Source organism: Nelumbo lutea, chromosome 4 (genome assembly GCF_056320005.1).
Source record: "Nelumbo lutea isolate HS-2025 chromosome 4, American lotus-T2T, whole genome shotgun sequence".
In the NCBI taxonomy this organism is placed as follows: Eukaryota; Viridiplantae; Streptophyta; class Magnoliopsida; order Proteales; family Nelumbonaceae; genus Nelumbo; species Nelumbo lutea.
Window position 1 is genome coordinate 95,947,466 of NC_142687.1, and position 16,113 is coordinate 95,963,578.

Consider the following 16,113-nt stretch of genomic DNA (forward strand, 5'->3'; position numbering starts at 1 on the left):
GGCGACAGACAATAGCAATGGCGATCGACGGTGAAGACTAACTAGGGTTCACGGTTCAGAGTTCTCTGTTTGTGTTTGTTGAAGACTCTAACCTCTAAGTGTCGAGTGTTTTTGTTTTTTAAATTTTAATCTTTAAAATAATTAAATAAATGAATAATATTACAATAATAAATACTATATTATATTATATTATATACAATTATATATTTATTAATTGGGGACGGGTTGGGGTGAGGATTGCATTCTCCATCCCCATCCCCAAACCTGGTTGAAGATTCAAGGATAGTTCCATCCCCGACCCTTACCCCGCCAAAATACCCCCATACTTGACCCCGTTGAGTTGGGAAGCCCAGGTACATGTTGGGGATGGGAAAATTGCCACCTCTATCCAATAAACACCCCCCAAAAACATCCACAGTACCAAATATATAGTGTTTGGTTCCACAGTGTTTATGAGTTCACATCTCCACTCGATCAGTTCTTATCAGAAGATGTTCCCAATACAATGGGATGTGGGATGTGCTGTGGGACGTTGTAGAGTGGATATGAATGTGGATTTCGGTTTTTGTGCACGCTGATGTGATGCTTAGTAGCGCCTAACGTAAACGAAATCAAACACATACATTATGGGTGTCGCTAGCTGTGTCTCCTTTTTGAACCAGCGGAGGACGTGATGGCCTCTGGCCGTTTCTCTCCGCGTGCGTTAGGTCTCGTTGGCTTTTGTAACTTGTTCCTTAAATATTCAATTTGTGAATGGTTGAATGAAGTAACGCCAAACAGATAAACGGTTTTTGCCCGGGGAACTGAATTCTGAATAGACAGGGCAATCGCAGAAGAGGAGAGGGTCTCAGTCTCAAGACTCTCACCCCATTACGGTATTAACTCACCATGTATTCTGGAGCCCTGTGGGCTGATCGATTCCCGAACGCATGGTGAATACACGAGTCTGGTGATCAGAGATTACAAGGCATCATCACCTTCTCCATCACACACAAACATCCCCATGAGATTCTCTTCTTAATCCGATTTCTCAATAATGGCCTATAGCTATTGGCATGTGGCAGCATTGGTCCCCCTAAATTTTTTAAATACTGTAAGAAAAAATAAAAAAGAAAGAATTCAAGGACACAGTGAGAGAACATGATTGATCAAGGTAATAACAATCGAAGTCGTTATGTACAATGTGTCACTGTATAAATAAAATTTTCATCAAGAGTCAAACCTAACAGCTCTTGCCAACAACCCTCAGGACAACCCACCCTATTACAATTTGGAATTTGGAAAATAACACCCCACCAAAGAAAAGGTTGAGAAGCTTTCTTTTTTACCCCAATTTCAACTTCCCCCTTGAATCATCATCAATTCATCATCCAGCCGTGTGCCATATCATTCATTCAACCAACCAGACCAACCAAGCTAATAACAACTACCCTCACCAGTCATTCACCATATAAGTTCTAAATATTCTATTTTCCATTTCTGTATTTTGATATTTTATGTACAAAGACTCAAAGCTGAAGCAAGGTATATTCTACAGGTGGCTGGATGAGTCCCAAATTGGATCATGTTGTCTTCTTAAGAATAAGATCCTATGAGTCCCAAATTGTAGAGATTCCTCCTCACTAGACTCCCGAGTGATAATAGAACCGCCCCTCCAGTCCCGCCCACCGTCGTCGCCGCCTCATTCCTAGTCCCTTTGTTCTCATACATTCTTGAAGGAGATTCCTTTACTTTCAAAATGCTAGACCCAATTCTTTCTCGTACCGCCTTTATTATCTTAGGGTCCGCCGCTTCACCGGCTGTATCCGTCACATAGAACACATTCACAGCCATGTCCTCCAGAGTCGATATCTCCGCCCTAGTCACGTTCAACCCATTCTCTCGGAATGTTCGAGTTACATCCGATAACAGCCCCCACCGGTCCGACGTCCGTAGTTCCAACCTTACCCCCTGCACACACACACACACACACACTAGCTTTTAAGATTTTGATGCAATGAAGTATGAAATCAAGCAATGCTTCAGATATTCACAGAAAGAAATAAAGAAAATCGAATATACCTCGGACGTCCTTCTTTCAATGGCAGCTTGCAAGCATTGAATCACACGTTGCTTCTCAGCTTCTGAACTAATTGGAGACCCGTCACTATGTCTTATATAGAATTCCTATAAGAATATAAACAAAAGAAGAGAATTCAGATTTTGTAATGGCAAGTAACCGAGAGATGCATAGATTATATAGCATGAGTAGGCAGAAATATAAACCTGAATTGCTTGATTTCCGGCTGTATCGATCGTCCCATGGAAGACGACGTATTCCATGTCCGTCAATGTGCAGACAATGTCAAACAGTAACTTGGGTCGATCTTTACACTGGACATTAACAACAGAATAACCCCTCTCTGCCCAATTTTGTACAGTGACGGATGGTGTCACGGTGGTGGCTTCAGTTCTCGACCTCCGCTCGTAGTCACGGTCGGCAAACATCATCTGGTGGAGACGGCGTTCTGTGTGGGTGACGGCCATGGATACGGTGGTCTTAGCACTCAGGATGTCATTGTCCCCCTTGAGCACATTTCTAAGACGCCCTTCGATTCTATTGATCTTCTGGGAATCTTCGATGGGGAATCCGGAGAGACAATCCTTGACATAGATTAGGGACGCAATCCGACCATTGTGCGTCCACACCTTCGCTTCCATGACATTGCATTGTAGGTCAGCGAGCACTGCAAACACCTCCGAGAGGAGGCCTAGCCGATCGGTGCCCGTTAATTCTAAGGCCGTTAGGTCTTTGAAACCATTAGTTGTAGTAGAGTTACAGGTACCAAGAGACTGTAAGAGACCAAGAGGGATTAGTCATTCATGGCAGTTATGTTGGAACGAATTAAACAGGGAAAAAGAAACCAACAACAGAAATTTATGGATTAGAGATACCCTTCCATAAAGATTCTGGCTCGCCGGATTTTATTACCTGTTCAATATAGCTGATGACGCTCTCATCCGTGAGTTTGCTTCCGCTTTGATCGGTCACGTGAAAAACTGTCGATAAAAGTGAAGACGATGAGATTTGAGAATGTTCAGGGCAAAAGGAACGAAGGGTTTAAATCAATCATTGAAAGCTCTGGTTCTGGTGCACTTTAGCAATGGAAGAATTGAAGAAAGCAGATTTTATTGCTTACCGTCCATGAACCATCTGCCGTCAGAGGATATATAGGCTTTTTTAATACAGAGGTTCAGATCCGTGAGAACTTGAACGGCCTCCAAAAGGATTCCATGTTTTCTTGCGCTGTCAACCTGAAACACAAAAAAACAGAGGGGATTGATTTGGTTTCTAGGTATTCTTTTTTCGAAATCTCTCATGAATTATTTGTCTTCAAAAAGAATTTCTATTATTATTATTATTATTATCATTTTAATTTTCTTCATTTTCTGGAAGGGATGGAGTGGTTGGGAGAAGCATACCTTCACTACAGTCGCATTAGCACAAACAGCATTGTCAATGACGACCCTGCAGACAAGTCAAGAAGGCAAATTAGAGGTTAGAATTTGGAGATAAATTGACGCAGGAATGCTCGGTTGTCGTTAATGGTGAACGTAGAAAAAAAACAGAACAGAAGTCCTTGAAAAGTCTAGTAAGACCAGAGAAAAAAAAAGTTCTGGAATGAACGGAGGAAAACGGGAAAACGTCAGAAAGGGGTGTGAACGGATGAGAAACCAACAAAAAGTGGTTGAATGCTCGAATTAGTTGAATAAAATTTAAAGATGTTTCGAGATGTTCAACAATGGAATGCATAGATTAATGTTGAGCAAATTTAAAGATTCAATCGATTGACCAATCGACAGAGAAGATAAAAACTCGCGTCAAATGACAAACCCCTTGGGTTCTTAGAAAAAAAAAAACAAACAAATGAATAAGGAAAACCAGAGAAGTTGTAAAGATCGAAAAGCGGCCCAAAAACTGCACCGGCACGAAGAGAAAACATCAGACCATAGCCTCCCAAAACCGACCCATTTCATGTAAAACCGAAGTACAGTGTCGTGAAACTGTAAAGCCTTGAATATGGGGACAATTCTTCAAGTCAGGTCTGAAACGGACCAAATTTCACCAAGAAATCTTACAAAAACGCAGAGAAAACAACAATACAGAAAATTAAAAAAAAAAATCCCCGCAAAACCCCATTCACAGAAGATAGATATCTCCATTCAGAGAAACATACTGACCTCGGAGTGTTCATCCGTCTCACAAGCTTCTCATATTCATCCAAACACGCAGGCCACTCCATCCTCGATTTCAGTCCTTCCCTTTCTCTCTTTTTTAACCAAACCAATAATAATCTCCAAAAGCAAAAGATATCTCCTCAGTCGGACCTTACACTTGCTCCCTCAACGACCGAAGAGAGAAACGAAGAACTTCACAACCGAAGAAAAATTGAACAGTAATCTTGTCCAGTTGGGAACTGAACAGATGATAGATAAGTCAAGCTCCCCTTCCTTGTATCAACTCTCTTCACCATAGACGGAATCGAAAGCGGCAACCCCAACGAAAAGACTAAAAAGAAAAAGCTCTTCAACCAAGTAGAGACTCCTCTGTTCTTCGAAGTTCAATCCTCAAACAATCGCCTACGCCCAGACCCAGCTTTTTCCCTCTCCAAACAGGAAAGATTTTTCTCTCTCTAAGAAGGCAGTAGAACTAGAAGCGCGAGGCACGCCTCGATATTCATCTCCCGGTCTCCTCCCATTTATTTACACAAAGCGGGTCGACCCGATTCTGTGCCCGGAATCAACCGGCACGCTGACTTAATACTTAATACTTAATACTTAACCCCTCCCTGTTACCCGGGTCAACAACCCCTCAAGAGCTAAGACACATGTCTCACCTCTCACGATGCCCTTGACTCGGCGGTTCATCCCTACAACTCGGACGCCACGTGGGCAGTGATTCATTGTTTGCGTGCTTTGGACTCAACAAAAAGGGCGTGAACAGTCGAGTTGTTGACGTAGTCACGGATTCCTTGATCCAAGCAAGGGGTCCATCCACGTGTCACCAGTTGGTGTGGGTCCACCCCCACCCCTCCCCCGGCCCCGGGAGATGGCTTCGTGGATAAGCTGAGATCTGCCGACCGGAATTATGTTCTCCACGACGCCTCTGTCGTCTTTTCCCCTGTTCGTCCTTTCCTTATTTCCTATCCGGCTTCGGTTGGTTTTTCTCGTTGCACTGTAATTTGATCACCACACTCGCTTATAAAATGCCTTTTTCCCAGCCGTGCCCTCCTGCCCCTCACGGTTGGACGACTCAATACAAGGGCGCATTGGTAATTTTAGTGGAAAAGAATGACGTGTAAGAGGGGGGGGCAGATGCTGGCGGTGGACCGGTGGTGGATCAAATTGAAACATCATTCACCTACTAGCTCTACACGGGCTGTTGCATCCTCCTTTTCCATTTGGAACTTTTCTATTCTTTTTTAACTACCGCGTGAGACGAATCATGCCCAGATGCTTTGCCACGTGTGCAATAGTTTTACTAACATTCCGTTTGAAAGGGAAAGTGCGAAAAGAAAGTGGCAGTTGAGTGTGATTCAAGGTTGGTTAATGGTGTAGTCCCATTCCCAGTTTCCCACTACCAACCAACCTGATAATAGCAAACGTGGTGAACATGCATATTTCTTGCACCAGATCAGATGTCTATTATTAAGCTCCAGGTGGGACCCAATTGATGGTCCACCACACCTCAATCCAGCTGACTTGTATCGGTGTATGTGTATGCATCATTCCTAGACGGGATCTATGGTCTACCAAAGGGACCGTTACCGTTATAACTAAACACCTTTTAAAGCGGCAAATTAATCAATCATCATTCATTCATCAATCCATCAGCAGCAGCCCAACTCCCGATGCCGGTTTCCATTCGGGGGCAGTTTCGTCTCTTTAAGAATGTGGAAATTAATGTGGGCCCGACGCGTCCTTGTTTCATCAGGTACAGCAACGCGCTTGACATGAGCGGATTCTATAAAGGCGTGAATGCACCCACTTGGATTTATTATGTTGCCTTCCGGGTATTGAACAATTTCATGCTCGACACGTGTTGGAATCATGTCCTATATTAAAAGTGTTGGAGTATTGTCAGATGAGATTCCACAGCCGTTGGATACTCTTCGCAGGTCAAGGCAGACCGATCCGACGGTCTAGGATAGGATCAGCAAGTGCGGTCCAGGAAATCCGTAAAACAGGGCCCTCTCCAAGCGCCCGCCCGCAACTCTTGACCGAAACTGATGAAGGCGCTGTGGTGGAAATGGCAAATGGGTAATTGGGGAATTGGGGGGGGTTGAGGGCTTCGTGTGGACCCCACAAGGTTTTTGTTTTTATTTTTTAATGGGATTTTTTGTCTGTGCGGCATGTGCTGCGGGCAGAAAGCACGTGCATAGTCCGCCGCGATCCGTGGCACCGACGCGCCGAGGACACAGATGGCGTTCAACGTTAGAAACTGATTCGGTCCGTGGAGACTGGAGAGAATAAATGCGGCGAGCAAAATCCCTGGTTCGGGAGTTCAGACCGTAAGGCCGCACGACGGTCAGGCTGTCGCATCAGGAGGAGGCCACGTTTCGGGGACACCAATTAAAGTGGTCCGACGCGCGTGGCAGAAACGAAATACTACTCATCAGTGCCCTGCCCCTGCCTAACGTGTAACGACCGTTAGGAGACGAAAAAAGGAGAAAGAGTGAGCTGAAAAAACGACAGTTCGGACAGTTATAAGCTGAGCTGGGGGTTGGCCCCGCCGTTGATCTTGACTTTTGATGGTGCAATCTTTGGCGGGAACAGCGCTAACTTTTACCGCCAAATCGGACGGCAGGTGGGAGCGTGGGATGCTTGAAGAACAGGAAAGGTGGGGGCCATCCCACTGATTAATGATGACGATCAACCATTCCAAGTTCCCAACCTTTTGTTTGGTAAAGAGGCAGACTGATGACTGATGACTGATGAGAGAGTGGAGAGTCGGAGAGTTGGAAACTGGAAACTGGAAAGGGCGACGCATAGCATAATGGATCATTAATGGCTGTAGACAGAGAGGAAAGGACGACGTGATACGTGGAAAGGTGATGTGACACGTGGAAAACTGGTCCGACGTTGATCCCCGAATCACTTTTTTGAATCAGAAAAGCGAGACAAGTCAGGAAGCAATATTCTTTTTTTTTTTAATCCTTTTATTTATTTATTTTAGTAATTGGTAATGCCTTTGTATTTCTTTTTTTCAATTAATGAAATTACACAAAAATAAATTAAAATAATTTTGGGAAAACCCGCTGTTTGCTTGCTAGTGCTTTTTTGGGGGTTTCTTGTTGACCGAGGCAAGTGTTGGCGCCAAAATTTGAAGTTGAAGCAAACGCCAAACAGTGAGAGGTTGGTAGTGGGTACTATGAGAGAGAGAGAGAGAGAGAGAAAGGAGAGAGAATGGGTGCAAAAGTTGAAACGTGGAAAAGAAAACTGGTGGTGGTTCGTCACAGACACACAGGGGCGGAGTGAGGCTGTTTGGGTAAGTGTAAAGTACAAAAGTAAAGTGGGAAAGGGATACATAGGGCGCCGCTGATCTGTATTCCGTCTGATTATGGAAGCCTGTTTCTGTTCCAAATTAAAGCAGATTTGTTGTCAAATTTGAAACAATTACAAATATAAATAAGTACAAAATTTTGCAATCTACGTATTTGTATTTGTACTCTTTTCAAAACTTCAATCAGGCACCAACACCAACACCAAATATGGCAGGGACAAGAGCAAAAGCAACCAAATGAAAAAAGATTTTCTATTGAGAATCTCATACTCAACCAAGTATGAGGTATCAAACACGAACAATCTTAAAATGGTCACTTTGGGAAACTCGTGTTGTAGGGTAATGAAAAGAGGCAAAGCAATTTCCTCCTGATGCTGATGGAAGGAAGGGTGGGTTGGGTTATTCTTGTTTTGAAATAATCCCTTCTGCACGTTTAACGTATTTAAAGTTTTCTCAAGACTGGTAAGTAGCCATTTTCACAGCCTCAGCTTGGTATCAACACCACATACTTAGGGGGTAAAACCGATCTGGAGAATGAACCGGTCAAGGGTCCGGTTCTTGGGTCAAATAATCAGCCCATTCTAACAAAAATATAAAAAAAATTAAAACAGTCAAAACCATTCGAATGGTTAGCCACCCGGGTCAGCGGTTTGCTGACCAAAATCAATGGTTTTGGGGAAAAATTCGATTTTAGGGGAAAAATGAAACCAATCACCTGACCGGTTCCTAGTTTTTCTGGTCCGACCATCTGATCTGATTAAGTTTTGAAAACCATGGTTAGGACTCCTATCACAAATAAACGTGAAGAATGGAGAAGCATTCAAAGCACTTGGATGATGGACCCACTATAAACAAACTGAAATGTACCGCTTTGTTGAATTTGAATTTAATTTGTCTTTTGTTCTATGGGGTCTATACAGATTAGAGAAGATGAAACCCTCAACCCAAATTTAAAAACTAATCAAGCCAAAATCCTTTATTACGGAACAACTCTTTCATTTTCTAACCCACCCGCCTTTATTTGAGATGAACCATTAATGTTAAGAATAGGACACGTGCAAATAACCCAAAAAAAACAAAAAACTAACATCTCTCAATGAGTAAAAATATATTTAATATGACTGACTCATCATTCAAGGGCATTTTGATCATAAAAATTGCATTTATACTGACGTGGACAATTTTTGTCAATAAACACTAACGTACTCTAATAATGGTGAGTTTTAGTAAATAAAAACTCATTGACATGTGTCCCTGAACGTTTTGAAAAATTATGGTGAATTTAAGAGATACAAAAAAGTTGGCAAATTTTAAACTAAACAATTTCCCTAAAAACATTGGTGTATTTAGGGTGTTTCATTTAATGGACAAGAGCAGCTCTTAAACGGCTTCAAGATCATGTCCTCTAGACCAAATGTGGGCAAAGTTGCATTGAATCAAGTTTCAACACATAGCTCACACAAGTCAACATTGTAAGGATATGAATCAATCCGGTCGTTAATTGGGGGTTTTCCTATTGCTATTAGACCATTACCATTTTAGTGCGACCCTAGTTCTACTGTTCTAGGGTGGAAACTGGATGGAAAGTGATGAGGAAGATTTGGCCCGACCTCTCTCATGTGACACGTGGCAGAAACAACAGTTCGGCAAAAGGGGCCAAGCCTAGGCGGGAATAAGGGGACACACTTTGCCGAATTGACCCTTGTAACAGCTCGAGATACACTTCGTCGAACTGACCCACCTTGTAACAGCTCGGAATACACTTCGCCGAACTGACCCTTGTAACAGGTCGGGATACACTTCGCCGAACTGACCCACCTTGTAACAGTTCGGGATACACCTCGCCGAAACTGACCTGCCCTATAAATACCTCCGAGCTCAAGACCGCCTCGCTCAACACTTCGCATCACCTTCTGGGCACCAAAGCCAAACAAGTCGTACCATGCCTGACACTAGGGAAGTCCGTGCCCGAGGGTGCCACGCCTGACTGACTTGGGATCTGACGTTTGGCAGCAGCACTCTAAACGGCCACCTGCCACCACCACTGATGCCGCCATCTCCAGTTAGACGGTTAGGCAGTGACGGTTCTGTCTCAGCAAAAAGGACGACGGCCGAATTGACAAGCACGGTAATCATACCCAATCTGACAAGGGCCTCGGGACGAGTACACGAAGTGACTATAAGAACCCCCTCCCCCCCGACAACGGAGGTATGCAAACTTTGCGCTATCTGGTATTACCTTGCTTTTGAAGGATTCTAACTTGAGCTTCGGAGCCTCTACACCGGGTTCCCCCTAGAGCTTTCCCATCTCCTCCGTTTCAGGTTCCCTGCTACCCCGTTCGGAAGCAAGGCAGCGGACAGCTAAGACCAGCTGGATCGCGCTCCATCAATTGGCGCCGTCTGTGGGAATCGCTTCAAAAAGCCTCCCTCCAAACTTTGATACCCTTTTTTCTTCAAAAAACCCAACACTCATGGCCTCCTCCAGCAACATCGGACGTGGCATGGAGACAAACGCCACCGGGGAGCAACTTCAGGTCCCCGTAGTGTGCGTTGGACAGTTCACCATCCCCCTTTTGGCGGATGGGATCCCCATCTTGAACACGCCACAAGCAATGGCACCTGTAAACCCTCCTACCACAAGCGTCCCCTTTCCTCTCCCCATTGAGACAACCTTCATTGAACCAACTGTCGTCCCCCTGGCAGCTAGCCAAAACCGATTGGAGGACCTGATGCAGTGCATGCGGGCAATGCAAGCCCAAATGCAATAATTCCAGCAACACCAGCTTCACCAGCACCAAGTGTTGCACAACATCTCCCAGTATCACTATCAACAGCAGTTCCCCCAACTGCCACTGAGCCAACCACTACTTCCACCTCGCCACCCCGCTCCGAGGCCGGTCAAGGCCTCCCCGCAGGATGGGTGCCCTCGCCAGGCGAAGGCCTCCCGGCCCCAGAACCACCCCAACAGCCAGGCCTTGTCCCCAGGCCAAAGAGAGAAAAATGTCATCCCCGCCTCGCAACCCGCAGGCGGGTCGGGAACCTCGCCCGCGAGGTCGGCACCCGGCGCTTTAGGCCCGAGCTCCCGCTCACCGAAAACCGATTCAGCGCCCTGGCGGCAGACTACCAGCACTCTGGGCCCATCGAGCTCAGTAAAACGGAGGCCAGCAGCGCCAGCACAAGGCCCGCTCAACGGCGAAGGCGCCGGCGAAGTCGACAAACCGCCACCCGCGCCTTGTCGGAATTCAGAGGCAAAGACACGAGCTCGGACGAGGTAGGGGCTGCCCCGGCTCTCTCCGTTCCTTCCCCCCTCGCATCGGAACTCCTGGCGGTCCCCTTACCCAGAGACTTCAAGCTCCCACCTCTGGACAAGTACGACGGGTCCTTCGCCCCCAACGACCACGTTGACGCCTTTCAGTCACAAATGCACCTCGCCAGGGCTAGCGAATCGTGCATGTGCGTGGCCTTTACCACCACCCTCAGGGGGGTAGCCCGCACTTGGTACAGGAACCTGGCCCCCGGGTCGATAAAGTGCTGGGCCCAGTTCGTGCAAGTCTTCACCACACACTTCGTCACCAGCCGACGGTGCCCCAGAACAGAGGAAAGCATCTTCGGAGTGGTCCAAAGAGAAGGAGAATCTATTCGGGGCTACATCAAGCGGTTCAACGAAGCATGCTTGCAAATACCGCGGTTGGACCCCGCAGTGTAGCTCGTGGCGGCCAAAAGAGGGGTGACGCACAAAGACTTCAAATGGCACATGGTGGCCAACCAGCCCGCGACCGTGGCCGAATTCCTCAAACTCGCGAATAAGTTCATGAGGACAGAGGAAGAAATCAACCAACGGGCCGAAGGCGGGAACGAGAAAAGAAAGAGAGAAGGCGAGCTCTCCAACCCGGTGAATAGAAAAAACCCGACCCGGGAGCCGAAGCCGAACCAGTCCTTCCGGGCCCCCCTAGCAGTTCGAACGGACTACACGCCGTTAAACACGAGGCGGACAGAGATCTTAATGACGATCAAAGACGCTCCGTACGTTAAGTGGCCACCTTGCCTAAAAGGAAATCCGAACGAGAGAAACAAGAATTTGTATTGTAGTTTCCATAGAGACCATGGTCATAGCACCGAACAGTGTAATAACCTCCGGGACGAGATAGAGGGACTCATCCGTCGCGGATACTTGAGAAACTTTGTACAGCACAACAATAATAATAAAGCATGTCGGCAAAGGGAGCACGAAAAGGATGCCCCCGAGTCTAGCAACAGACCTGTCGAACCGTTGCAGAAGCAGCCTCCGGAAGAGAGGCCAGTTCGGGGAACCATCCATGTAATAGTGGGAGGTTTGGTGGTAGCGGGGTGTACCTCGGCAGCAACCCGGACTTTAGTTCGCGAAGCGGCCCTCGAAGAACGGAACCCCCCAAAGAGTCCAAAGACCGAAGAACCGATCTTTTTCACGGAGGACGACGCGCGAGGAGTCCACTACCCCCATGATGACGCGCTTGTCATTAAGCTAAGGATCAGCGACTTCGAGGTCAGGCGCGTACTCGTAGATTCGGGCAACTCAGCAGACATCCTCTTCAAATCAGCATTTGACCAGCTGCAGTTAAAGAGGAGCGAGCTGAAGCCCGCGAACACTCCCCTGGTAGGTTTCAGCGGAGAGGAAGTCAGGCCCCTCGGAAAAGTAATTGTCCTTGTGGAAGTCGGCACATGGCCTTGTGCGGTCAGACTCAACCATGATTTCCTGGTAGTCCTGACCCCCTCCCCATACAATGCCATATTAGGGCGGCCGATCACGTATATCCTACGGGCGGCGGTCTCCACCTACTATTTGGCCATGAAGTTCCCTACGGACTTCGGTATAGGGGTAGCGCGGGGCGACCAGCTCGAGTCCCGCAAGTGCTACATTGTCGCCCTAAAGGGAAAAACCAAGGCGTCCGACGACCTCGAACTAGAGCGGCCGACGGAACAAGGTGAGGAGCGAGCTTCGCCCACGGAGGAAACAGTCGCAATCCCGACTTCAGCTATGGACCCAGCTCGCACACTAAGCATCGAAGTTTCCATCGAAGACCCCCTACGAGCCGAACTGGTGAGTTTTTTACTTCAAAATTTAGATATTTTTGCCTGGTCCGCAACCGACATGCCCGGCATTAGCCCCGGACTGATAACTCACAAACTTAATACTGACCCTGTAGTCAGACCCGTTAGACAGAAGAAACGCAACTTAGCCCCTGAACACTGGAGAGCGGTCGACGAGGAGGTTGAGAAGCTCATCGCAACAAACTTCATAAGGGAAGTCCACTACCCGAGCTGGGTGGCCAACCCGGTGTTGGTAAAAAAGGCAAGCGGCAAGTGGCGCATGTGCGTCGACTATACCGACCTGAACCGAGCTTGCCCGAAAGATTGCTTCCCCCTCCCCAGAATTGACCGCCTAGTGGATGCGACCTCGGGAAACGAGTTGCTAAGCTTCCTGGACGCCTACTCGGGCTACAACCAAGTTAGGATGGACCCATCCGATGAGGAAAAAACCAGCTTCATTACCGAGTTCGGCCTGTATTGCTACAAAGTCATGCCCTTCGGACTAAAAAATGCCGTGGCAACTTTCCAAAGACTTGTAAATAAGCTATTTCGGCCCCTGATTGGTACGAAGATGGAGTGCTATGTAGACGACATGGTCGTCAAGACTCAGTTTCACAAGAGTTAAAACAAGACTTAGATTCTGTTTTCCAAATCCTGCGTCAGTTTAGCATGAAGTTGAATCCCAACAAGTGTGTCTTCGGCGTCACCTCGGGCAAGTTCCTAGGCTACATTGTCAATGGACGCGGTATTGAGGCGAACCCGGACAAAATAAAAGCCATTCTAGATATGAAACCACCTCGGAAAGTAAAAGAGGTTCAGAGGCTAAACGGCCGCATAGCCGCTCTAAGCTGCTTCTTGTCTAAGTCAGCAGACCGCTGCCTACCCTTCTTCAAGGCAGTCAAAGGCAAAGGGTTCGAGTGGACCCAGGACTGCCAGTTCGCGTTCAACGAACTAAAAGGTTACCTTGCTAGTGTGCCAACCTTAGCCCGGCCCAAGGTGGGCGAGGTCTTAGAACTGTACCTCTCGGCGAGCGACGAGGCGGTCAGTTCGGTACTAATAAAGGAAACAGACCGGGTCCAACGACCCATATATTATGTTAGTAAAATTTTGCAGGGAGCAGAGGCAAGGTACCCGGAGATAGAAAAACTAGCATATGCCCTAGTAGTAGCAGCTCGTAAACTCCGCCCGTACTTCCAGGCTCACACCGTCATCGTCCTAACTGACAAACCTCTTAGACAAGTTTTACTCAAACCCGAAGTCTCTGGTCGACTGACGAAATGGGCCATCGAACTCAGCGAGTACGACCTCCAATACAAACCGAGAACCGCTATCAAGGCCCAAGCTTTGGCAGATTTTATTGCCGAGTGCACTTCAAGCCACGAAGCCCCACAGGTCGAGCCCGAGGTCCCTAGTTGCGGCGAACCCGGAGCTCCTGAGCCCATAGAGTCCGAACCCCGTGAAGTAGCAGCCAGTGTGGCATCTCTCCTGGTCAGGCGAAGCGCGAACTGGGATGAGGAGCCCTGGATCTTTCACGTGGATGGTTCCTCGAACCGGCAAGGCAGCGGAGCTGGAATAGTCTTGTGCGGCCCGAGCGGCACAAAAGTAGAATACGCACTACGCTTTGAGTTCACAACATCCAACAACGAGGCAGAGTACGAAGCACTGATCGCCGGGCTGGACCTAGCGCGAAAGGTTAAGGCAAAACACTTGGTCATCTGCAGCGATTCTCAGCTCGTGGTAAACCAAGTTACCGATGAATATGAAGCACGCGATCTCTCCATGATCGCATATTTGGCCAAAGTAAAAGAAGCCCTGCTCAACTTCCGGTCACACATCATCAGGCAAATCCCGAGGTCAGAAAACACTGAGGCCGACGCCCTGTCCCGGTTAGCCAGTACGAGTCACAACAATATGAGAACTGTGTACATAGAGGACTTACCTCGGCCTACTATTCTTGGGGGGACAGAGGAGGTCGCTTCCGTCTTAGAAGCAGAGCCGAGCTGGATCGATCCACTCGCGAGCTTCCTGATAGACGGAACCCTCCCTACAGAACGCAATGCGGCCAAGAGGGTGCAGCGCCAAACGGCCAAATACGTCATAATAGACGAACGGTTATACCGACGGTCATACACGCTCCCCTATTTGCGGTGCCTGCGACCTACCGATGCCGAGTTCGTACTCCGCGACACTCATGAAGGCCTGTGCGGCGGACACTTGGGGGGCAAAGCACTCGCCCAAAAGGCACTTCGACAAGGGTACTACTGGCCAACAATGAAGGCAGAAGCTGTCGAGCTCGTCAGAAAATGCGACAAGTGTCAGAAGCACGCTAACATCCACCATCAACCTACCTCCGATCTCAAATACCTTGTCAGCCCGTGGCCCTTTGCACAATGTGGCATCGACCTCCTAGGGCCATTCCCACCAGCAACAGGCGGAAGAAAATTCTTAGTTGTTGCGGTAGATTATTTTACGAAGTGGATAGAAGCCGAACCTCTGGCAACTGTCACGGCTCGAAACATACAGAACTTCTTTTGGAAGAACATAGTATGTCGGTTCGGGTTACCTCGGGTTCTAATCTCCGACAACGGCAAACAGTTCGAGGATATCAAGTTCCAAGAGTGGTGCCAGAACATGGGGATTAGGCAGAACTTCACATCAGTCGCGCTCCCGCAAACAAATGGTTAGACAAAAGTAATGAATAGAGCCATCCTACGCGGACTGAAAGCACGTCTAGATCGAGCTAAGGGATTATGGGCGGAAGAGCTACCAAGTGTCTTATGGCCTCACCGAACGACCGAAAAAGCAGCCACGGGAGAAACCCCTTCAACCTCACCTACGTCACCGAAGCGGTGATCCCGGCGGAAATCGAAATACCAACGTTGCGATTAGAAACATACGACGATCGGACGAACGGAGACGAGTTACGCACCAACCTCGACCTACTGGACGAGGTAAGGGACCTCGCGCACATCCGAACAGCGGCATACCATCAGCAGGTAGCTCGCTACTACAATAGCAGAGTAAAGCAACGAAGCTTCCGAGTCGGCGACCTGGTCCTCCGTAAGATTATGGTGCCCGAACCCGGCATCGGCAAGCTTGGACCTAATTGGGAAGGGCCCTATAAAGTAAAAACATCGCTCGGGGGCGCATACGAACTCGAAACCTTGGAAGGCAAACGAGTACCCCGAACGTGGAATATCGTGAACTTGAGGCGATACTACCTATAAACCACCTAGCGAAGTGGACGAAATCAGGCCCTATGTGCCACAAGGCAAGCCGAGGAACTTCGGCGTAGACAACACATTATCAGCTCGGCAAACAATCAGTTCGCGGCATAAAAGACCACGAAAATTTAAAAACCCGGCAAAGAAACAGCTCGGGGAAGATGAGTAAGGGGAAAAAGACACTCCATTGCTAGAAACAGTACATCGGCAAAAAAAAAAAAATTTACATGCCCGGAGCCACTTCTTTGCCATCAGAAGGCACTTCAATAACACCCGAAG

At 47.7% G+C, this 16,113-nt stretch overlaps 1 protein-coding gene across 1 annotated transcript; it reads right to left on the bottom strand.

The window, feature by feature from the left end:
* Window positions 1–1,131: 1,131 nt before the first annotated feature.
* Window positions 1,132–6,981, bottom strand: LOC148862000 (ACT domain-containing protein ACR8-like). Its single transcript, XM_088940950.1, has 7 exons — window positions 4,222–6,981; window positions 3,463–3,508; window positions 3,180–3,294; window positions 2,972–3,039; window positions 2,266–2,832; window positions 2,062–2,166; window positions 1,132–1,950 (listed from the first exon to the last, which is right to left on the bottom strand). Exons 1-7 carry the CDS (start codon window positions 4,281–4,283, stop codon window positions 1,576–1,578), a joined length of 1,338 nt encoding a protein of 445 aa, XP_088797076.1. The 5' UTR covers window positions 4,284–6,981; the 3' UTR covers window positions 1,132–1,575.
* Window positions 6,982–16,113: the final 9,132 nt, after the last annotated feature.